Below are 24,704 nucleotides of genomic sequence, written 5' to 3' on the forward strand. Positions count from 1 at the left end.
GTCCCCTTGTGGTGCCTTCATGTACCTCTCATATGAAACAGAAAGCCCAGCCTTCTTGTCGGAAAGCTTTCCTCCTTTCTGAAATCTGTGCCTTCCGTCTCCTAACATAGTTTATATTTATGGCCATTAAGTTCTCGAGAGGACAGGACAGGAGAAGATGAGCGATCTGAGCCATCAGCAGATGAATTGTCACTTTTACCTGTTTTCAGCGAGGCCCTGAAGGCACCACGAGAAGTGTGTGTGGTTTGTGTGACAAAGGTGACAGCTTCACAGATCGGTCCACGAACTCTTCGTGTTCAGTCATCAGTTTGCTGTGTCTAAGGAGGAGGAGGTCTCTGTTTGCTCCAACATGAGGTCAGTTTGCCAAACCTCTGATCAATAATCGATCATTTATCACAAAGTGAACCACCTAATGAACTTTAAATGCAGCAGTAGTTTAGCTTACCTGGCGCTCAGGTGCACGCAGAGGGATACAAAGTAACACAGTCCGTCTACCTGTGCATGTAACAGGGGACTGATATCAGAGGAAGAGGAGAAAGTGGACATTAACAAATTATAAACCTTGTATGTGAAAATAATAACTGGTGCTGCAGTAATCAATTATTTTATTAATCAAATATTATCAGTTATTTAATTGATAAATCAAATAAGAAATACTTTTGTCTTATTAATGAGTAATAATAAATATTTAAAAGAGAAAAACAAAAATGTGTTTTTATAATGAGCTGCTCGTTGGTTTCATATTCTTGAAATGTTAATATTTGATTAACAGATATATGACATCACTGTTTTTACAGCCACAATAATATGGTCTGTTATCACACACACACACACACACACACACACACACACACACACACACAGAGAGAGAGAGAGAGAGAGAGAGAGAGAGAGAGAGACATTCACATTATATGTGTTTAAAGATAATGTTCGGATCATTATTGAGCATATTTAACTATTCGGTAAATTCACACATGAAACTATTATTATTGTTTAAAAGTACAATGACGAGTTAGAGACGCCCATTGTTATCTTCTCAAACTCAGACAATAAAAAGGTTGATGATGGATCATGTCTGAAATCCAAACTTTAGAATAAACATTCTCACTACTAAGACTACATGTCTCTGCTAATCTATTGATCAGACTTATATCTTTATTTACCTTTGATTAAGATTAAATTTGATCTACTTACTACACTAATCTCTGGTTTACCACTCTGACCATCCACACATTTTTAACACATAAGGCTGAGTGTCAAGCTCAGCCGTGACAGATGCAAGAAGCCTTTCACTTCATGAGGCTCTCGCAGTTGTTTATTAGAAAATATTCCAAGTCTCTCTGCATATTGGGCCAAAAGAAACCTTAATCAGGTTTATACTTTCTTTGCCTAATTAGCCAATTTTTTTATTCAGCTCAACTATAAAAGTGGACGGTACACTTCTGAGAGGATGAGGTGACTCTCTTGTTACTTGTCACAGGTTGCACTAACACTTTAACCTCAGGACTCTGACCCTTCAGTTCTTGTGCAGTCGACCTTTTATTTGTCGTTTCACAATCATGCATAGAGTCTCTGTACAGTGACTGAACAGTGTCAAGCAAACAGTCTCAGTTCCTGGAGAGCAATGCAGGCACTGCACTGAGGAGTGCACAGAGTGCTGCACACTTAGTGGACAGCTTGGAGTGCACTTCATTCATTCTACTACTGATCCAGCCTAAACCTCCCATCCTTGAGTATCAAAATCCACACAATTTAGCCCTGATTGCTCACAACTACCTAGCATGCATGTTTGAGTCCGTGTTCCTGCTTGCCTTCTTCAGTGCTCACCTCTTCAACAATATTAATTCCAGATCATAAACACTGGTAACTGAAAAACACGGGCAACTGACACATCTAACATCAATAACTAAACATTTTAACACTGGCATGTGATCAAATATATTAAACAAAAACAAATCGTGTGGTCTCATATCCAAAAATATTTAACAGAACAATATCAAAAATATTCCACAAGTACTAAGTATAGTACAGTATAGTACTTAGCTGTCCCCCTGTGTTTGTGTTTTACTCCACATCTAAGGTTTCTTCTGGTTCCTCAATGTGAGGTTCAAACCACAGGTCTACTTCACATCACTGATTTCACTGATTGATCACACAAACTGAATTTTTGTCAAGGAGAGGAGCTGGGAAGTGTGCATGAGAGTTTCTGAGTGAGGATGTTTGATCATGTGCTGGTCGTAGAAACAGGATCCTCAGGTGTGTCAGAGCACTGAGTGAGCCTCGGTTCAGCCAGTCCTGGTTTGATGCTCTCCCTCTGATGGTCCTCACAGCTTTTTCTTTGTGACTCTCTTACAGTGAAGATAGCAGCGCTCTGCTCAGCAGGCTGCAGCAGTTGCAGTGTCACTTCACCTGGGATCTGAAGCTGGACGTGGACCTGGAAACCCTGAGCACTCGACTACACATTGACATAGATTTTCATCGGAGTCAGTGTGAGGGGGGGAGTTGCACCTACAGCCTCTTGGCTTATGTCAGGTACAGTTTCTGGAGCTGTCTGATGAAAGAAAAGCTAAAGTGGATTTATTCTGCTCATTCAAATCTCAACAGTTTTATTTCTGGGACTCTGCTAGAGAAGAGAAGAGCTAGCATTAGCAAGAAGAAAGACAGTTTTTCTCACTGAAGTCCGTCTGACCAAAGACAAATTTGACTGCCAAAGCAAGCTGTGGTCAGAATCAGCAGGATTTATATTTGAATGATAGAGAGATCGTTTTGTTGTCAGGATCAGATCCAACCCTGAGCTGTCTTTCTTCTGCTAATATTACCTACCAGCAGTGTTCCTGCTGCTAACACAGATGAATTTTATTTTATTTAACAACATGTTGTCTGGATTAGATATCGTTCGCTGATTTTCAACTCACTCAATTAATATTATGAATAAACAATCACCAGATTGATGCACCATAGCAAAGCTACAGCTAGAAGAAAAACTTTAGCTTGCTTTATGTTTACCTCATCATTTCAACCTTAATAGATACACGTGATAGGAAGAGAAACATTATTGGAGTATTGGACTAAAGTTTCTGATTCTTTAAGAATCTTGATATAAATCTGCCTCCTGAAGCTTGTTTGGACTTTAGTTTTTCTGGTGGAAATGCAGTAATTATCTAACCCTGGAGTCATGAACCTCAGATAAAAACCTTAATTAATCATCAACAAGTGTTAGTTGAACTCTCAGGTCAGTTTCTTGTCAGGTGTCGTAAACACCAGATGTGGAACAGCTGTTGATGACCTGTTGGTCCTCAGGTATCTTCAGGATCAACGAGAGGAAGCGCTGTCACTTTTAAACCAATCAGAGGAGACCATCAGGGAGAGTTACGGTGATGAGAGTGAGAAGCGGCTCATTGTGACGTATGGAGACATGGCCTGGCTGAAATATCATGATGGAGACTTTGCACAGTCACAAAGCTACTGTCAGAGAGTCGAGGACATACTGGTATGTACACCAATCAGATCAAACATTATGATCACTGCTGTTGAACCTCTGACGCTTCCTTCTCCCTCTGCAGGTGAAGTATCCCACTGGTTCATCAGGAAGTTTCCTCCCAGAGGTGTATGGCAATCAAGCCTGGACCTATTTCAAGGTGTCATGGTCTTCTCTCTCCAAAGCCATCGACTGTTTCCATAAAGCACTTGAGGTACAGCGTCATGACACAGAGTGGAACGCCAGCTACGCCATCGCCCTCTTTTGCAGAGAACAGGTCAGTTTTATGATAAGAATGAAGAGTATTAACTTATATGGATATTCCTCTATAAAGCACCAAATGATGAGAGTAAACCTTAAGGCTCCTTCAGTGTCAGTATGACTCTAAGTTTCACTGGCTAATTCTTTTATTCAAGCGAAATAAACTGCATACTAACCAGTTTCTCATCTGCAGTGGTTTTTAGGAAATAAACAGGAAGATGAGGAATCCCAGGCCACCAAACAGCTTCGCTTTGCATTGGAGATCAACCCAAATAACGCTGTTCTGCAGTGCATGCTGGCCTTGAAGCTGACGGCTTATAAGAAATACGAGGAGGCTGATGGTTTGGTGAAGAAAGCACTAGAAAAGGATCCCGATAACCCTCATGTCATCCGGCACTCTGGAAATTACTTACATAATCGGGTAAGTCTGCAACCTTATAAATGCTATTTCTTCCTACTGGGTCTTTGGCTTAGTAACAGCAGATCAAAGCAAAAGTGAAGAAATCCATCTGTAGAGACTCCTCGGTTTAATTTTTCATTTTCTTCATAGAAAATATTGTAACAATATTTACAGTATATCAAGGTACCTGCAGTGTTATACTTAATTCATTCAATGTTAACAACCTGGTGACAGTGGGGAGATGAGAACGCCAACAGACTCCAACTCAAGGAGAATGGCTGCCTGACCTGAGGGTAAAGGTACCAGATAATTGAAGTCCAAGATTGTAGTCTGGAAATCTATCTGGAACCGTCCTTTGTGCCATTAGCTTCTGTTTTTACATGTGAACAACAGAGTAACTGAAGGCACATGACCCAGTACTGTGACAGTAGTAAATAAACAAGCTTTCATTGTAGCTGCTCTCTCTGGTAGAACAACAAAACAAGCTGTTACCACAGCAGCAGGAAACATGTTGAGTACATTTCAGATTTCAGAAGTTTGAATCCATGAGTTAATTGTACTGGAATTTGCTGCTCCGGTTGTTGAGTGGGATACGTGAGTGGTCTTGTATAGTCTTTGTTCATTGTAATACCAGTGTTGGGAAGGTTACTTTTAAAATGTATTCCATTACAGATTACAGAATACATGCCCCAAAATGTATTCTGTAACGTATTCCGTTACGTTACTCAATGAGAGTAACGTATTCTGAATACTTTGGATTACTTAATATATTATCATGCTGTTTACAACTACATGAATGTACTGTTGCTGTGATTTATTACTGTTACTGAAGGTCCGCGGCTCTGAACCGTAGTAAAGGGACCTCTGACTAATACGGTGGGTTCTGTGTCGGGCTCGTAGCCGAAAACTAGCTTTACTTTGTTGTCTGGGTCAACTTTGCTAGCGAGAGACAAAGAGAGGCGTTGAAAGGCTGCTCCAATGGGACTTATTGTTTTTGGAGGAAAACAGGAACACGGTGTACAGTCGAGTCTTAATAGCTTACTTACAACTGGGCTCGTCAGGCTCTCTTCTTGGCTGCAGTGGTTATTATTATATTTACATGCTTCCAGCTCCCGTTTTTGCTCGATGACAGCTCGTACTTTTCCTTTTTCTCCCTCCCTCGCTCACAGACACATAACGGGTATGGCAGTCCATTCTCCCTGCAGCACGGACTACACTGCCCATGATGCTACATTCTTTAGAGCTATACCTGTAGCATTCTGCCTATTAGCTTAGCACAACAACAACAAAAAGGCCTCTCTCACCCAGGAAACACGCAGAGAGAAGCCACCCTGTAACCATGGCAACCGTAACCCTGCCGCCTGGAACAGCAGAACGTAGCTGTCAAACAAAACCCAAACAGTCCTGACCCGCCACAATATGAAACAGGAAAGTACCGCCGTGTAATCCATTTATTTCAACAAAGTAACTGTATTCTAAATACCACCTTTTTAAACGGTAACTGTAACGGAATACAGTTACTCATATTTTGTATTTTAAATACGTAACGGGGTACATGTATTCTGTTACTCCCCAACACTGTGTAATACACAGTACAATCAGACAGAAAGACCTATGACAAAACTTTACTTTCCAGCAATCACATTACGTTAACATTTAGATTTCTGTGCTGCTCTGCCTGATTTTCATTTTTAATTAATTAATTGTGATTAATCGCATTTAATCGCACAACAAAACACACCTTATTCAACCTTGCAACAATTCAACAATATTCAACCTTGCTTTTCCTTCTAGTTAACATCTCACTTGTGATTTTAAATTATGTACTTTTGTGCTTATTTTAGTTCTTTGTTTTATATGTATCTGCTGCTTCTATGCATCAGTGACAGCGATCTGTTTGTATACCTAGTACTTGCTTTGGTCCTATTTCTATTTACCTCTCTCTTATCCTCTATGTTTACTTGTTAAGCACATTGGTATACCCCTGGTTTTTAGGTTTGCTTTATAAATAAAGTTTATTATTATTATAAGAAAATCTGCCCCAAAGTGCAATAGTATTTTTTAATTTATAGGGTTTTAGTGAGCGATAAAATCAAATAATAGACATGGACATGAATATTGTAAACTCAAACTCTTAATAACTCTTTTAATTTATGGGGGGGGGGGGGGGGGGGGAGCATTTAAACTACATTTCAGTTCAAAACAGAGAAGCAAAAATAATACCCCTGGCCAAAATTGGTCAGACTTAAAAATAAAGTGCTATTTTAAGAACTTCAAAATGGTATTGTCTTTAAATAATAATAAAATAAATTCAACATATTTATGATATCATCTTCTTAAAAAATAAGGCAGAAAATAGAAGGCAGAAATCCAAGAAGGCCTATGACTCAATGCCCCACACCTGGATCCTGGAACTATACAAGATCAACAGGACCCTGAGAGCTTTCATCAGGAACTCAATGGGAATGTGCCAAACAACACTAGAGGCCAACCTCAAGCCTATAAAACAAGTCACCATCAAGTGCTAGATCTACCAAGGAGATGCTCTGTCCCCACTGCTGTTCGGCATAGGCCTGAACCCCCTCAGTGAGATCATTGACTACTGAATTGAGCAATTGTCAGTCACCTCCTGTACATGGATGCCAAGAGTGAACGAGACATTAAATTAACTGATCCACACCACCAGGATATACTGCAATGACATCGGGATGTCATTCAGGTTGGAGAAGTGTGTTCAGATGATAACACAAGGGAAGATAGTCTGAACTGAGGGGATTGAACTACCAGAAGACAACATTGCAGACACTGAGGACAGTTACAAGTACCTGGGGATCCCGCAGGCAAATGGGGACCACCAAGAGACCACTAGGAAAGCTGCAACCACCCAGTACCTGCAGAGGGTCAGGCAAGTCCTGAGGAGTCAGTTGAACGGTAAGAACAATATCCGGGCCATCAACACGTACGCCCTGCCCGTGATCAGGTACCCTGCTGGGGTAATAGGCTGGCCAAAGGAGGAGATAGAAGCCACTGACATAAAGACAAGAAAGCTCCTTACCATGCATGGAGGGTTTCACCCCAAGTCCAGCACCCTGAGGCTGTACACTAAGCGGAAGGAAGGGGGCCGGGGACTGGTGAGTGTCAACACCACAGTCCAGGATGAGACAACGAACATCCAAGAATACATCACAAAGATGGCCCCAACTGACAGCGTGATCAGTGAATACCTCAGGCATGTGGGTTCTTTGGTATGGTGAATGTGTTCAAGGTAGACACACGTAATTAATGCCAGGTGTTGTCGTTTGGAAGGAAGCAAACAGTTTGTGATCGCTACGCTGTCACATTAAATGGCTTTGGAATAACAATTCTAAAAAGCAAGATAGGTACGGCTGGAGTTATTGAACTGTAGCAAGTTTCACAAGTTCATTCACCCCGCTAACAGACACCTCAGTGGCTTCAAGCGTGGGCGTAGCCTCTCTCTCTACACATATTTGTATCTGATTAGTTTTTTTAAAATGTGTTCCAGAATCGACTGGATGAGGCTATTGATGTGCTTAAGCGAGGCCTGAGAAGGGGCGATCAATTACCTTCCTTCAACTACCAGCTGGCTCTCTGCTACAAGCAGAAGAAAATTGCTGAACAGCGCCGCAGGCCCTTCAGCAACACAGGTACACAGAAATATACTGCATGTTATCCTTTAATCAACACAACTCAAATCATCCTTTAATGCTCCACAGAAGAGGTGCGTAAGTGGAGGCGTTGCTGTATCAGTCACCTTGAAGAATCTGTGAAGAGGAAGAGACCTTTTGTCCGGGCGTGGGCTGATCTTGCACTGCTGTGTGCAGAGGAAGGGGATATGAGCAGGTACCCGTCTAAACAAAGCTGCAGGGCTTCCTCCTTTCTTTCCTCTGGCTGTAAATTCATCATCATCTCGTTGTTTCTCAGGGCTGAGGAGGCTTTCCAGCACTTGGAGAAGCTCTTGGAGGAGTTACCAGAGTTGAAGGAGAAAAGAGATTGTCAGATTATCCATCAGTACTACGGTGACTTTCATCGTTATTACACAAAAAATGAGGCTCAAGCCATCGCTCACTATACCAAGGTAAGTTTCTAGGTGCCAGACTCTGATTGGTCCTCACTGACAAAAAAATGAAGGTGACAGGTAGCTGATTCATCAGAGGGCAAATTACACCAAAGTGAGGCAGCTGCATGTACAGTATTAGACATGCAGCTGCCTCTTAATGTTCCACGGTTCAACTAGGGATGGATGGATCTAAAATACAGTATTGGTATCAGTGTGATCCATCCATCCATCCATTCACTTCCGCTTATCCTTTTCAGGGTTGCGGGGGGCGCTGGAGCCTATCCCAGCTGTCATAGGGCGAGAGGCGGGGTACACCCTGGACACGTCGCCAGTCTGTCGCAGGGCCAACACACAGGGACAGACAATCATTTGCACTCACATTCACTCGCACATTCACACCTAATGACAATTTGGATTATCCAATTAACCTATCCCCACAAGCTGCATGTCTTTGGACAGTGGGAGGAAGCCGGAGTACCCGGAGGGAACCCACGCAAACACGGGGAAAACATGCAAACTCCACACAGAAAGACCCCGGCCTGATGGTGGAATTGAACTCAGGACCTTCTTGCTGTGCGGCAACAGTGCTAACCACCGTGCTGCCTGGTATCAGTGTGATCCTGACCTAAATTACTGGACCGGATATTGGGTAGAAATTAAAAATGTAACCCAATCCATCAAATATCACAAAACCTGCGACATGGCGTAACCCAGGTGGTCACCTTACCACGTTGGAGAAGTATGTGTCATGTGATACACGATCTGATATCCTCGTGTTGGTGTTGTTCCCAGATCATCATACTAAAGGTTGTTCCAGGATCAACATTGCAAGTGACCAATCAGAATGTTGTGATGTCATACTTTTGCGACTTCGGAAAAACCGGCGTAAAACAAAAAACTGTACTTAAGCTGTGAGAAACCGCCTTTGTCCGCCGATCAACGGACCCTAACCCTAACCCTAACCCTTTAATAAACGCTAAGCAGAATTGATATTGTCCTTGCAACATTGGAATTTCATAAATGCACGAATGGGTTGGCGCGCAAAAGAATAACGTCACAAGAATGTGATTGGTCACTTGCAATGTTGAACCTGGAACAACATTTTCATGATGATCTGGGAACAACACCAACACGAGGATATCAGATCATCCGTCATGTGATAGAGCGGCTGTTGTGTACAAGACCTGTCGGTGGTCTGAAGTTACTTCACACTGAAAGCATTTGGAGCCTCGTTACGTGCTGACAAACCAGCATTTCATCTCCAAGCAAGCTATCCTAGAAAAGTAAAGCAAGTGTGTAAGTTCATCTCTGAATGTTTGTTAAGCTTAACAACCGATATATGAAGCTGGGGACATCTGTCGTTGTTAAGTCTGACCGTACCATGGATAGACTCGAGTTTTACTTTGAAAAGAACAGTGTTGCAGGCTAAACAGTTCTGTGGTTCGAAAAAAACAAAACACCAAAAAATAATGAAAAAACTTTTTTTCATACGTGTGTTAAGTTTGTATAGAAATGACACAAAAGTCAATCTCAGGTTAAATGTGACAGAAACTAGTTACACTGACATCCATCTTGATAAAAGATGGATGTAAGGAAGGATGGATGTGTATTTATGTTCAGCTTTAAGTATAAAAGGGTCCATTCTACAACCTGTTTTTTTTAAGCTGTTGAATTATTTTGTGCTGATATTGCAGAACCAAAGAGTTGTTGAAATCTACATAAAATTGCATTTTAAATTACTTTTCAATATTACTTTAAATACTTTAAAGTTCTGCTAAAAGTTTAAGTAAAAAGATCAGTATTGCTGAACTGAAGTATTTTGGGTGCAGTGTTTTTTTGCATCCAAGTACAATAGATTAGCTTTGGTGTTTTGGCTTTTTAAACTTGAGTATGAACTTGTGCAAATATTTAAAAAACAACTTTCTTGATTTTAAAATAGACAATATTGGATTCATATCGGTTTCAGCAGATTTTCAAATTTATGATATCGGTATCGGACATAAAAAAGAGGTATCGTGCCATCATCATCTCTAGTTTCAACCCAAGAAGAACAATGAAAGAAGAAAAACTAACAGGCCTTGTTTGGAGGGTGGAGGTGTCGGGCCAGTAATGTGAAACATGTCACCGCTCACATCTACCACATGACCTTAGCATGGATGGATTTATCTTAATGATAATTTTCTGCTGTTTTCTCTCTGCAGGGGCTGCTGATACCACTGAAAAAATATGAGTGGAGACAGTGTGCTCAGGTGAGCACTAGAGACACAACAAAGATTACGTGTTATATAAACTGGATGTTGTTACTAACTCATGCGGTGTGAGCATAACCTCATATCAAAGCTCGCTTGATTTAAATGATTTGTTCAATACCTACTTGTGCACCTGAGGACTGTTTTCACTGTTTTCAACTTCAACTTGAAAACTACTGGTGACTGTCAGTGGTTCTGTCTTTCACTAGGTCATGTGAGGAGATGTGGCATCCATCACACTTTGGATGGCACACCTCTCATTTCTAAAAATCCTTTAAAACGTTTTTTCAAAAAAAAAAAAAGCATAAAGGCCATAATGTTTTCTCCCACTGAAAATGTTAAGTCCAGATGAACAGAATCTACTTCTTTGGAACAGAAATTAATCTTTCATTGTTCCTCTATTTTTCCTGCAGAAACTGAAGCAGATCGCTGAGAGACGTCGGTCAAGGAATCCAGGTGATGGTGAAGCTCTCGCTCTGCTGGGTCAGGTGGCCAGAGCTGAGGGCGACAGGAAGGAAGCTGCTTTGTTTTATGAAGAAGCTCTGAACTATGACAAGGATAATGAAGAGTATCTGTCTGCTCTGTGTGAGCTGCGCCTGGAGCTGCAGGGATCATCTGAATAATCACCATCACTGCAAAAACTGGCTATAACTAACTCTTACAATCTTATATCGAGCCAAAAATAATTTGTTATCTTGTTTTGAGAGTGATACACTCAGAGAGAGCAGGATGCAATTAATCTTTTACAATATGTATTCTATCTCTTAGTTTCTTAGTTAGTTCATCTTCTTTAGCAGTTTCATGTGATCAATGCTCAAATAAAGGTTGTTGTATATGTGCTTTAATTCATGTAGTGTAAATGCTTTGTCTTGGTTTAATATAAGAAAATCCTTCAATAACATTCTTGCTCAGTTGCTCTTGTTTTAAGATATTTTCCCTTAAAGTGAGAAAGAAGTAGAAACATTTTGAGTTTATTTGACATAATAAAGTACTTGGATCAAGTGTTTCAACACTCATTTCAATTGATTTCTCACTTCATTAAATGCAAGAGGTTGGAAGTAATGATGTACAAATACTTAGTGTCACAGTGTTTATGCATATTAAACAGTGATGTGTGTACTTCACTGTACTTAAAAATGGCAGTAATCTGTATTTTCCCATGGTGCAGCTTTGATATGTTTATATGATCACAGAACAAATTTCTGGGGGTTTTTGGATGATGTGTGGAGCGATAAAGTTGTGGATTCTCCTGTGATTTTACAAATTTAACCTGTCAGTATAACAGACAGTGAGTTGTCTGTATGAACCTTATAACTGATGTTAGATTTAAATAATTTAAAATAAAGTTCATGATGGCTAAAACATGATCAGCTGGTGCTCATTGAGTGTGCTGTTAGGGGCGGGTTGAACTTCTCCAACATTTCTACTTCAGACTTTGTTGTTTTTCTGCTCTTCAGTTTGAGCTGAACCACTTTGACCCTGTTGCTGTGTCCATGTATCATCTGGATAAATTTCTAGTTGGCACAGATTTCCATTTAAAGTGCTGACTGACAAACTTTTATCTGTGCCTGGTTTTTAAACGGAGGAAAAGTGTTCCTGGTTGTTCCTACTTTCCTCTGTCAGCATGACTCCTTCACTTTCAGTCAGCGGTTAGCCACTTTCAGTGGAATGTGGAAACACAGATAAGACAGGAAAGACAATAAAATGGAAGAAATTAAATATGGAGTGAAACATTTGTGGTTCTGTTACAGCAAACAAAGAATTTCCTCTTTAAGAAGACTTAACGTGTTATGAAGAGAATCAAGGTGAACTCCATAAAATGCAGCTGCTGACTGTTTACTGAACAACAGGAACAGTGCCTCACTTCACTTGTGCTTGCCATCATCTCTGTATGCAGTAAAAGATAATGCATATGTCATTTTTTATTTTTGGTTATATATCTTGGAGAAAAATTGTCAAGTGTTTCACAGTTTTTAAGCGAACAGTATTTAAAAAACAAGAACGACATGTTCTGATATCACAGGTTTATGACTGGAGACATCAGAGGGTAAAAACAGCTGCTGATAATTTACTGTCAAAGTTCAAGTGGATGCACATAAGAAAACTAACCTTTATGATAAAAAAGAAAGTTAGGAAAACTCAAATTAAAGTTTAAGTTAAGAAATTTATAGACAACACTTTCTTTTTATATTCTAAACATGTTTTTTTTGTAGAACATAATTAATGATGATTAATTTATGAGAATAAGAGAATAAAATGTCCACCTTTCAACTACAGCCAGGAGGTGGCAGCACATCTTTTATCCTCACCTTTCTACTACATGTGCCACTGCTCTTATCTCAGTCTACAAGGACGATTGATTATAGTGTAGAGGACAGATTGTGTACAGTGACACACAGTCATAAAGATAAATGGAACGACTAGTAAGTAAAGATATTAGGCTTAAAAACACAGAGAAACCTGCAACACATCGTTATTGTGTTATTGTACACAAACAGGAATTGATATACAACACTGAACACAAGCAAGAACAAAACAAACACAAAAACTAACAAAAAACACGTCAGGAATGAAAAAACAAACAAAATGAAGCAAACCAGACTTGGCAGTTTAAAGAAGTGCTCTGGTGAGTTCAGGCGACCTCTAGAGGAAGGAGGGGGAACCACATCTCAAATGTATCTGTTTTATTTGGATGAGGAAGGTCAAATAACCACAAAATTACTGAGACTTTTACTTTTCACTCACAGCTGTAAAGTAGCTCTACACAATGCTCCTCTTTCTCTTTTTGTTTTTCTGTGCTGATGTCATTATACAGGCTACACTAACAAAACTATGGCTACACGTCATACTCGTACTTGTATTCAGAAGTTTTATTTTTCTCTCTCTGTCACTCTTCAGACACGGTGAAAACTAAAGAACACAAACATTAACAACGCTGGACATGTTAGTGTCAGTGTCAGGCCACAGCAATGGTTTCTCCTCAAGCAGCATTAACCCCGCCCCCTGGGTGGACATTGAGAGGTCGTGCTGAACCCGCTGCTCTCTGGCAGAAAGCACCATGCCCCATCCCGGGTTCTAAATGCACTCAGAACAGCACGCAGCAACACCACATATGAGTGGGCGGAGGGAGGTATAGGGTATAGGTTCTCTGCTTGCCATTGGGGGTGGGGAGAGAAGGAGTTGGCCGTCGAGGTCTGGGATGCTGGGCCTCCCTGCTACTGCAGGACAGGAGGAAACCTGCTTGTCTCCATCGCAGGGCAAATGGCACCATCTCCTGGGTCTGGGGCAGATTGCCCCTGTGGGGGTGATGGTTCCTGGCCTGGGGGTATAGAGTATGTTTTGGGAGTGTTTGTGTGTGTACAGTGTTTATTTGTGTTTGTCTCCATGTTGGGCAAGTGTAACTGCATATGAGTGCATGAGGATGGGTGTGATGACACATGGGTAAAATCAGTCCATATCCCCGCCATGCCTCCACTGCTGTCCCGAATGACTGGCAGTTCAGACAGGTGATACGTTGTGATCTGACCCTCCTCCATAGAGCTTTGTGGTGTTGGTGTACCAGGTTGTGATACAGACACACAGAATAACATCAATAGAAGTGAGTATATCAAACCACCTCAGCTGCTGCAGAAAGACGAGCTGCTGTTGTTTCTGTGATCACATCTATGTGTAAATTTGAGGAGTGGACAAGCGTTAATTTACATCTAAACACTATAACTAAATTACTTGTCAAATCAGTACCTCAGATCTGAGTAAAGGGCCTGTTCTCCCACCTCACTTGACTTTCAAATGTGGATGCAAAGTTTCTGCTCTCTTGTTACTTGTGTACACTTTCTCCGTGTTTCCTGTTTAATTTAGTCTCTGATTCAGGATTCTGTGAGATGAGATCACAGCAAACAAGTATAAATAAAGCTGTTTGGGATTCAGAAGTTTTTATTGGTTATTATAAGTTCTAATGAATTTTTGAAAAAAGAAAAATGCGAGAAATAGAAAGTAAAACATTAAGTTTTGTTTTATAAGAACGAAGTTCGTGTGTGTGTGTGTTTGTTTGTGTGTGTGCAGGGGGTGCTTTCAGTTGGGAAAATATTTGTGATTGTAACTGAAGATAATTTAATTACTTATAATGAAGATTTGATGATCATTTAATAATGTAATCCACCTGAACCACACAATATACACAATGCATGTGTGTATCTGAAGGAATAATAAGAAGTTGTAATCTAACACACACTTGTGTCGTGAGGGTAGATTTCCATTCATGGGGGAATCTGCTGCATTTGTTCGTGTGACTGGAATGCAGTTCAACCATTTCTTAGAAACCCTTGAGAGTTCATGATGTTTCATAACAAAACATGTTGGCAATGACTGACTTGTAGTTTGGTTGTCCTGTTTAGATCTAATCTCTCCTTTCACTGCATCTCTCCTCCTCTCTACATAAATGTATGAGCTTCATTTGTCAGAGCAGATATAGAACAAAAGCTTTAAACATGTTTCTAGATTAATATACAGGAGCTGAAGCTGGGCAAGCTGTTACTGTGGGAGTGTTTAGGTGAAATTCAAATAATTCAAATAATCGCTGCGTTACACACACGTGCTCTAATGCAGTGTCTGCTTTCATTCACATCCTGCAGGGAGTTTCTACACTGTTGCTCAGTTTATGTTGGAACAACTAGAACATATACAGGACAATTACTGCCCTTGTTGAGTTCATTTACTTCTCTATTGTCTCGACAAAGGAAAAGTTTCATTTAGTAAATGGATAAGAAATGGAAATCCAGTCTTCATAATAACACAGCTGCCGTGCAAACAGACTCACATTCAAACTGCTGTCACTTTGTTTCTGAATGACATGAAAAAAAGCTGCATTTGTGTTGGTGTTTGTGTTTTATTCTCAGTCATTACAAAACTACATCATTTGGCTGATAACATTTTAAACAAAGTTGGTGATAACAAGCAGCTGAACCAGCGCTGAGGTTTCAGCATGACGCTGTGTTTATTTAGACGCACTGCCAACCATTATTGTTCTCAGAAAAATGTCTAACTGCATAACAAATTTAACAATTAAACCATATAGGTATGGTTCCTATGCAGAAATTTTCATGTATTTATTTATTTCAGGTTCAACATTGAAATCAGGTGAAACAGTATCAAAGGTTAAAATGCTTTAATAAGTCATAAATCATGGAGGAAACCTCAGAATAGGAGAAAACAAACAAGCCCATTAACAATTGCACTCTGATCCACTCATATGCTTCATAAGCAGGTGTGATGCAGCAGTGTCATGAAGGTTTATTTATTTACAATGTTTGAATGTTGAGTCATCTCTTGCTGAATCACTGAATTTGTAGTATTATTAATTCATATTTGGGATACAGGAGTTATTATAAGTCTGAAAAAGGCTCTAAGAGAGAAAAATAAAGCTGTAATGTAGAGGCTAAGCCTGGGTTTGAAGTCAGTGAGGTGTTTGATGGGCTGACGCGATGTTATTGTTGTGAATGAAAGTTGTTGTATGGGGAAAGTCCAGCCATACTGATCTTATGAGCTCAAGCATTTATTGCTTACCATGATTTCCATGTCACAGTTCATCATCCAATATAAATCAATACAGCATAGCCGTCACAAACAGGACCAACAACAGCCTGATTTAATGTTCCTGCCTTAAATACAATTATTTACAAAGAAAACAAGAAGGAAAGTCACACATAAGTTGATAAAGAAAGGACGAAAATGGAGAAAGTAAGTTTCGTTTTACAAGAAATGGGGGAGGGTTGGGCTCCGCCTACTCTGTAGCAGTTTGTCAGAACTGATTCACTTTTTTTTCAGTTCACAAAAGAAAAAATGAGTAAACAAGTGAGCTCATAACAAACGAAAAAGCTGGAAGTCCAAGGTCAGATTTAAACACTAGGAGACGTTTCTTATAAACAGGACAAACAGATGATGTCATTGTGGTTATTTACCTAGTTATCATTGAACTCTACTAACTGGAGCGCACACTCATGTAGGCCACACCTAAACTTGATGAGGCAGATTTACTCACCCTGATGCTGTCAACGAACTTCAAAACTATATCTAGTCAGCCTGATGAGGAAACGGTACACATACGTCAATGAACATTCAAATAAGACTGATTGACTCACAGCCCTGATCCCACATTTAGTTTTTTAAACCATTTTATCGAGTTACTGAGTTGCTGCTTGTAAAACAAATTACAGGAAAAGAAAAGAACAGGTTCAAACTGACAACACAAACCATTGTTAAAACTGATCTGACCACATTTTTAACATCCACAGTTTTCCTTCGGGCAGTTAAATGTTCTTTGGATTCTTAAAGACTTGAATCATGAGCTTGTTTTAAAACAGAAAAAGAAGAAAACGATTACACTTGCATGTATGTCTGTTGTGTCTTAAAACTGCTTCCTCACACTGAACAGTGGGTTTAATGAACCTGAACACAAACCACAGCACAGGCTTGTTAGGAGTTGTGCAGGTTACATTTTAATTGTATTTTCTCTGTATCATGGTCAAAGGTCAATATTCAGGTTTATTAGCAGCTTTGAATGGACAGAATCATCCTGTGATGTAAAGTTCATGTAGGCTACACGTCTAACCTGCACGAGATCTCAAATATATTATTAATAAACAATTTATTCTCATCAGATAATTATAATATGTCAGTCTAAAAAAGTTATATTCATTGTATTAACAAAATTTTTGTCCTTGTCATTGTTGAGCAAGTTTGACTAGTGTGATCACTGTTGTTGTTCCAGGTAGATAATTAAACCGTGTGGGCCCAGCTGTCACTTCTGTGTAGTGTGCACACTGAGTACGATCCTCTTTCTCTGTAGAAACCTATACACTTAGCATGTGAGACATTAGTGTGGTATCACTTCCCTTATAAAAGACCAGAAAAACATGAAAACACAGACATTTTGTTGGGGCTGAGCTGAAATAAAAATTTAGATCAAAAGATCTTTACTTCTTTTAAAGAACATGAACGATTTAAAAAGTTTCAACACCTGGACATTGTTAATAACACACACGACACACTGAGAATTAACTTTGACATCATTTATTTCCTCATTATTTGAGCATTTGTGATCAATTACAGAATATAAAACATTATGATCTTTTCTGATCTGCTTCTGGCAGCTGAGTCATGGTCTGTTTGTATTCTGCTCTTATAATTACTGAGAATTATGTGTAATAATGTATCAATACAATAAAGAAACAGAAACAAACTAATGAGAACATTTAATAACAATGAACGTCTAATTTTACTGATCAAAGTGTTACCTCTGTGATGAAGAGGCACCTGTCAGACTATTTGATCTGTTTTCTATAAAAACAATGAGATGACAGTAAATAGATTCATTTGTTGGACATTTTGTAATGAGGCAAATAAACAGGTTATAAAGCATGAGGTAGATTAAATAGTACTGCAGTAATCTGAAAGCTCAACTGTCAGATTTTAGTTGTGAAACATTTCATTACCTTATCATATAAATATAGCTTAAGACCAGCTTTTGTTCAGTACAAAGAGGAGGTGAAAAATTGTTTCAGGTTTAAAAGAAAAGTCACACCAAAAGCTTCCAGCCCAGGGTCTCCTCCTGTGTGAGCTGCAGGTGAGAAACAGGTGTGAGGTGTCAGCTGTCAGGTAGGTGATGAGTGAAGAACAGAACAGAATCCATTTCCTCTTCAAACTGCTGTCAGACATTATCTACTGCACTCTGATGTTTCTCTCTGGAAGCAGTCCTGCAGTTTCCTGAGGAGTCAGCAAGCGTCAGACATCAGGGATCCTTGTGGAGTGTCCGTGGCAGTTGTTTACTTCCAGGTCATTTCTGTCATTGTCTTCAGCAGCAGGAGATTTAGAGTTTAGAAAACTCTCAGACATTTCGATCTGTTGTTCAGTGGGAGGATGGTGTGAGTCCTTATTACATTGTATATGTTTTCTATAGATCAAAAAAAGAACAACAGCAGCAGAAAAAACCACAGCAACAACTGAAAGACCAATGATGAGTCCAAAAGATCCATCCTCCTTCCCTCCATCCTCTGTGTGTCCTCCTGTGTGACCTGCAGGTGAGAAACAGGTGTGAGGTGTCAGCTGTCAGGTAGGTGATGAGTGAAGAACAGAACAGAATCCATTTCCTCTTCAAACTGCTGTCAGACATTATCTACTGCACTCTGATCACATCACTCAGACCAGCTGCTTTCTACAAAGTCTCATCATCAACATCTTTAGAAACAAACATCAACAACCAGGAAGCAGCTTCACCTCTGATCACACACACACTCAGCTCTACTCACTCACCTGGAGGATCAACACTCAGGTTGATGATGCTGATGGGAGGAGTCTTCAGATGAGCTCTCTTCCTGCGGTTTGCTTTTCTCTGGGCAACACGACACTCGTATGTTCCAGCGTCATTAATCATCACATTCTTCAGAATCAAAGACACGTCTCCGTCCTTCATTTGTCTGTCCTGCAGATCCACCCGGTTCTTAAAAGATGGATGCTGACCATCTGGAAGAAAGTGACCGTCCCGGTACAAAAGGACATATTCTTCCTTCAGGTCAGCTCTGCTCCACTCCACCACTATGATGGGGATGTTGTTGTCTCGAGCTCGACACGGCAGAGTGACGTCCTGTCCAGCTGTGATGTTTTTCTGGTCTGAAAGAGAGAAAGTGACACAAAGCAGAGAGGTTAAAGGAATCAAAGTACAATCACTAACTTCTGGAGCTTTGAAATCACACTCATAGAAACAATTAGGTTCAAAGCTAAAGTGACCACTTTGCTTTTTTTTTGGGTGAACCCCCCCCCCCCCCCCCCCCCCCCCACTTGTTCACATTTTTACTAAATAGTAGTTGGTAAGTAAACTAGAAGTAACTACAACACAAATATCACAAAATAAAAGTGTTGTAAACATAGCACAGTCAAACTCCTGCTTTAACAAATAAAGGATGGGCTGTTCGCTGTAGTTCCTAGCACCTCTCTGCTTTCCTGTCACCCTGGGAGATAACTACATCAGTCAGCTATGTGCAAGGTCTGCTGGGTAATGTAGTTCCAATAAGCTATAGGGCCTTTGCTACACAACAAACATAATAACTGTTCGATGGCACAAACCTTCTGCAGCCAAATACGGATAAGACTGAGGTAGTTGTCACTGGCCGCTGTGTATGTAGCGCACTCACAAACACACCTGAGCTCCTGATCTATAAAACCGGACCAATAATGTAAAATCCTCACAGTCATTTCTGATAACAACCTCGACTTAAGTAAGCATGAACAAATCTAGTAATCTGCTTTCATCTTCTCTAGATTAGATCACTGTAATGGCTGAGTGCATAGCAAAGTCATAGGCCCCATGTGAGGGGGAAGGTTTGAAGGTGTAGTGTCACGGCCAGGAGGATCACCTGAACACTGATCAGCGGTTTCTATCTTTCTCTCTCTCCTCCTTTCTGTCACCAGGGCAGAACTCATTGTGGGTTCACGCCCTCGGCCCATGCCCTTGGAGAAAGGAAACACCTGAGCCTCATCAAGGTGATCAGTAGGGATGGGTATCTGGTGCCATGATGGCACCGGTTCTGACATAAACGGTAGTAACCAGACCGAAAAGCAGCGCACATTTCGGTGCTTTATTTTCCTGAGCTGTGATACGCTTTAGATTCTAGCCAATCATTTTACGTTTCGAGGATAGTAGACGGGTCCAGGTACGTACGTTCTTTTAGAGGAGAGCTACAGATTAAAAATGCCCAAGGTGAAACGGTCAAAAGTCTGGCTGTACTTCACAGCAAAAGATGCAAACTCAGCAGCCTGCAACAAGTGCTTTAAGATGATACTGTGATACTGTCAAAGGAGGTGACACCTCAAATCTGATGAAACACCTGGCGACGGATAGCATTTTTTTTTGAGAAATGCACCGTATTTGATAGCTTGCTGCGAGACCTCACACCGAGCACATCTACTGCGGGTGTGGTGCCTGTTATTGGACCCGGAGTTTGCAACATGAACCCGAAGAGGAGAGTCCTGGCCCCTAGCCCTGCTAGTGTAGCAGAAATGATGATGGATGATGATGCAGCAGCAGCCGTTCTTCTCTGTGTGAGTAGCTTAATGTTGTTCGTGTGTAATTTACGTTGAGTAGGCTAACCACGTTATTACATTAATGCATGTAAGGTGAACTAGCAAACATCATCATAGTTACATGCGGCTGTCTTCTTGTTTGATGGCAGATGCTCCCTTCACCCTGGCCAAAAAGGCTAAAATGACCAAAGAAAAAGTGGAAAACAGTTAAACATGAGAGGTTTTTGGACAAAGTTGGTGTTATTTCCATTGTTTAAGCACCGGTTTGAGCACCGTTTAAGCACCGGCACCGTTTCAAAAGTACCGGTTTGGCACCGGTATCGGATAAAACCTAAACGATACCCATCCCTAGTGATCAGCATATAAGCCAGAAGATGACTGCTGTTCTTCGCTGGATCGTTGTCTGCCACGCCTTAGTGAACGTCAAGCCACAGCAAGTTAAGTGGAGTGTTTCTTTGTGCTTTGTATTTATTTTGTCTCCCTGTCTACAGACTTCCTGGATTCTTCCCCGTGTCATTCCCGAGTGGTGAGTGTTGGAGAGAGAGCCTGCTGTTCTGTGTGTGGATTGTTTGGATTGCGCGTGCCTTCCCCCTGGATTTCCCTGGAACCTCGTCCCCACCCTGTTGTACATAACACTTCCCCTGCACCGTCTATATATACACCTGGTGGACTTGTAAATAAAACTTTCTTGCGTGCATCTGATCCTGGAGTTCTGCGATTGAGTCCTCCACGTCAAAACCGTAACATACTGTATAGGCTCATGTGATGTGTTGAGGAATTTTCTTTGCGAGTTTGGTCGAGGTATAAAAGGATCAGGGCGGATCAGGGAAAGAAACCTTCTCTTCCCTCAGCCTGATTTGTATAAATCCTTTCTCTGTCACCTCTCTTCGTTCGTCTCTCCTCCGACGCCTTTCACTATCTTGCTTAAATAAATACGGGGAGAACATGCAAACTCCACACAGAAAGACCCCGGCCTGATGGTGGAATTGAACTCAGGACCTTCTTGCTGTGCGGCAACAGTGCTAACCACCATGGCGCCACGGTGGCACGGTGTCAACATAATAATCTAATCAATTTAAATTAATCAATTTACCTAATTGACCTTTTTTCTACATGATGTTTTTCCATTATCACTGCTTAGATGTTTGCGTTTATGTGTGGTTGCTTCTCTGTTTTGTGAAATGTTTTGCTTTTGAACAACGATGTCGTTAATAATAATATCATTATTAATAATATCATTATTAATAATAATATCATCATTAATAATATCATTATTAATAATGATAATAATAATAATATCATTATTAATAATATCCTTATTATTAATAATGATATTATTAATAATATTGTTAACATCATCAACAACAGCAGTCATAATAATAGTAATGATAATAATAATAAAAACTATTTGTTTTAAAAAGGTAGCCCTAGAAGTATGTATACAGTTACGACCACATTTCATCATCACTGGTTAAACACGCAAAGTGCTCCATTTACATAAACCTGAACATTTGCTCAGTTTACCGTTATGGACGGACGCCTGCAGTACTCCGACAAACAGCAGAGCCCAGAGCAGATCCATCATACTTTCTCTGCCTCGATTAACCATCAAAGATCTGTGTATCACGGAGAGTGATAATCCGTGTTGTCCGCAAAGCCAAACTTGTCCTTAATGTGGACACCTCACAAACCACTGTTTACAAACTAAACGGGCCTCGTGTGATATATGTAGCTTTGATCAGGAGCAATTGGATTGGCCATTGTTTTCACTTATAGGGACTCCCCATCTGTCGTGAGCAGTTAGGGACTGCCCACGTCAGACTATATGATGTCACACTCTTTGTCACATATGCCTAAACCACCGGTCGGTCGAGTTTCCTGTTGTTCCTCTGTGAGCAGCCACGGAGAAGAGGGAAGTTGAAGTGAAGTAACACAGAGCAGTGAAGAGAAACTGAGTCTTAGAAACAATGAAGCGTCCACTGCAGCTGCTGCCTCGGCTTTCCCTAAACATTGATCTATGAAGTTGTTGTTTTGTTATTTGCTGATTGTCTTTAGATGACACAGTAGGTCAGTAGCTACTACCTGTGACTGTCAGGTCAGCTAAACTCACAGCAGAGCTCAGTTGAAGGTTCAACGTTCAGGTTTACCAGCTTTAACCAGCCGTCCCTGTTTGCCTCACATTAGCTGTGAAGCTCGCACTGTGATCTAAGCAGGTCAAAATAAAAGGAAAACAGTGACAATGAAAACAATTTAAACCTCACCATTAATCCATCGTCCGTGGAGGGACGCAGTTGTTCCACTGTCTCCTTTAGCTCCATTTAAAGGTCTTCAGTATATTTCAAATATATCTGATAACTTAAATATAATCTCCAAATCTAAAGGTATGAAAAAGCACTGAGGGTGCTTATTGAGCCACTGCGGAAAGTCCCCAATGCTCACTGTGTGTTATAGCTCAAATGTTCTGGAGGAGTGGTTCTCGCTGCCACACCCAGTCGTCCTGGAACGAAGCGTCTCAGCAGAGCACATAAAACAACAACCACAGGTGTAGGTCATGAGCTCAACATGACAGATTTGTTGAATTAAACAAGACTTTAAAAAATCCTACACTTATTCTGTGATATTAATGCTTAAATTAAAGCAGTCTTAGCAGTCTTAGCTAATTATAGGCCAATCTCCAACCTTCCTTTCATATCAAAAATCCTTGAAAGAGTAGTTGTCAAACAGCTAACAGATCATCTGCAGAGGAATGGTTTATTTGAAGAGTTTCAGTCAGGTTTCAGAGTTCATCACAGCACAGAAACAGCTTTATTGAAGGTTACAAATGATCTTCTTATGGCCTCTGACAGTGGACTCATCTCTGTGCTTGTCCTTCTTGACCTTAGTGCAGCATTCGATACTGTTGACCATAATATCCTATTAGAGCGATTAGAACATGCTGTAGGTATTACAGGTATTGCACTGCAGTGGTTTGTATCATATCTATCTAATAGACTCCAATTTGTGCATGTAAATGGAGAGTCCTCTTCACACACTGAGGTTAATTATGGAGTTCCACAGGGTTCGGTGCTAGGACCAATTCTGTTTACATTATACATGCTTCCCTTAGGCAGCATCATTAGAAGACATAGCATACATTTTCACTGCTATGCAGATGACACCCAGCTCTATTTGTCCATGAAGCCAGATAACACACACCAATTAGTTAAACTGCAGGAATGTCTTAAAGACATAAAGACTTGGATGGCCACTAACTTTCTGCTTCTTAACTCAGATAAAACTGAGGTCATTGTACTCGGCGCTGAAAAGCTTAGAAATATGGTATCTAACCAGATTCTTACTCTGGATGGCATTACCTTGGCCTCCAGTAACACTGTGAGGAACCTTGGAGTCATTTTTGGCCAGGATATGTCCTTCAACGCACATATTAAACAAATATGTAAGACTGCGTTCTTCCATTTGCGCAACATCTCTAAAATTAGAAATATCCTGTCTCAGAGTGACGCTGAAAAACTAGTTCATGCATTTATTACTTCCAGGCTGGACTACTGCAATTCATTATTATCAGGATGTCCAAAAAACTCACTGAAAAGCCTTCAGCTAATCCAAAATGCTGCAGCAAGAGTACTGACAGGGACTAGAAGGAGAGAGCATATTTCTCCTGTTTTGGCTTCCCTTCATTGGCTTCCTGTTAAATCCAGAATTGAATTCAAAATCCTGCTCCTCACATACAAGGTCTTAAATAATCAGGCCCCATCTTATCTTAATGACCTTTTAGTACCATATCACCCTATTAGAGCACTTCGCTCTCGCTCTGCAGGCCTACTTGTTGTTCCTAGAGTATTTAAAAGTAGAATGGGAGGGAGAGCCTTCAGTTTTCAGGCCCCTCTTCTGTGGAACCAGCTTCCAGTTTGGATTCAGGAGACAGACACTATCTCTACTTTTAAGATTAGGCTTAAAACCTTCCTTTTTGCTAAAGCATATAGTTAGGGCTGGACCAGGTGACCCTGAATCCTCCCTTAGTTATGCTGCAATAGATGTAGGCTGCCGGGGGATTCCCATGATGCATTGAGTTTTTCCTTTCCAGTCACCTTTCTCACTCACTATGTATTAACTGACCTCTCTGTATTGAATCGTATCTGTTATTAATCTCTGTCTCTCTTCCAC

At 40.5% G+C, this 24,704-nt stretch overlaps 2 protein-coding genes across 4 annotated transcripts in view; one reads left to right on the top strand and one right to left on the bottom strand.

Moving 5' to 3' along the window:
• The window catches only part of LOC146521506 (V-set domain containing T-cell activation inhibitor 1-like), a 216,209-nt gene extending 193,078 nt beyond the window's left edge, over positions 1-23,131 (bottom strand). The window contains exons 1-3 of one of the 3 annotated variants that reach the window (XM_085155205.1): positions 22,065-23,131; positions 18,774-19,130; positions 14,792-18,535 (exon numbers count right to left, since the gene is read on the bottom strand). In XM_085155205.1, the coding sequence (XP_085011331.1) occupies positions 18,246-18,535; positions 18,774-19,130; positions 22,065-22,149 (732 nt within the window). In that variant the 5' untranslated portion in view covers positions 22,150-23,131 and the 3' untranslated portion in view covers positions 14,792-18,245. Of the gene's footprint in view, positions 1-14,791; positions 18,536-18,773; positions 19,131-22,064 lie in introns of those variants that run through there. The other 2 variants (XM_085155206.1, XR_014873341.1) reach the window with 2 other exon arrangements.
• On the top strand, positions 227-11,713 carry LOC146521515 (interferon-induced protein with tetratricopeptide repeats 5-like). Its single transcript, XM_085155014.1, has 10 exons — positions 227-354; positions 2,356-2,532; positions 3,301-3,490; positions 3,564-3,755; positions 3,933-4,160; positions 7,663-7,804; positions 7,874-8,000; positions 8,082-8,235; positions 10,419-10,466; positions 10,880-11,713. Exons 1-10 carry the CDS (start codon positions 350-352, stop codon positions 11,087-11,089), a joined length of 1,473 nt encoding a protein of 490 aa, XP_085011140.1. The 5' UTR covers positions 227-349; the 3' UTR covers positions 11,090-11,713.
• Positions 23,132-24,704: the final 1,573 nt, after the last annotated feature.

The sequence above is a fragment of the Neolamprologus multifasciatus genome, chromosome 3 (assembly GCF_963576455.1).
Source record: "Neolamprologus multifasciatus chromosome 3, fNeoMul1.2, whole genome shotgun sequence".
Lineage (NCBI taxonomy): Eukaryota > Metazoa > Chordata > Actinopteri > Cichliformes > Cichlidae > Neolamprologus > Neolamprologus multifasciatus.

Bases quoted from the DNA above. Each gene is read 5' to 3' on its own strand.
- LOC146521515 (XM_085155014.1), top strand. The intron at 7,805-7,873 runs GTACACAGAAAT...AATGCTCCACAG, and splicing joins CAGGCCCTTCAGCAACACAG to AAGAGGTGCGTAAGTGGAGG. The intron at 8,001-8,081 runs GTACCCGTCTAA...GTTGTTTCTCAG, and splicing joins GAGGAAGGGGATATGAGCAG to GGCTGAGGAGGCTTTCCAGC.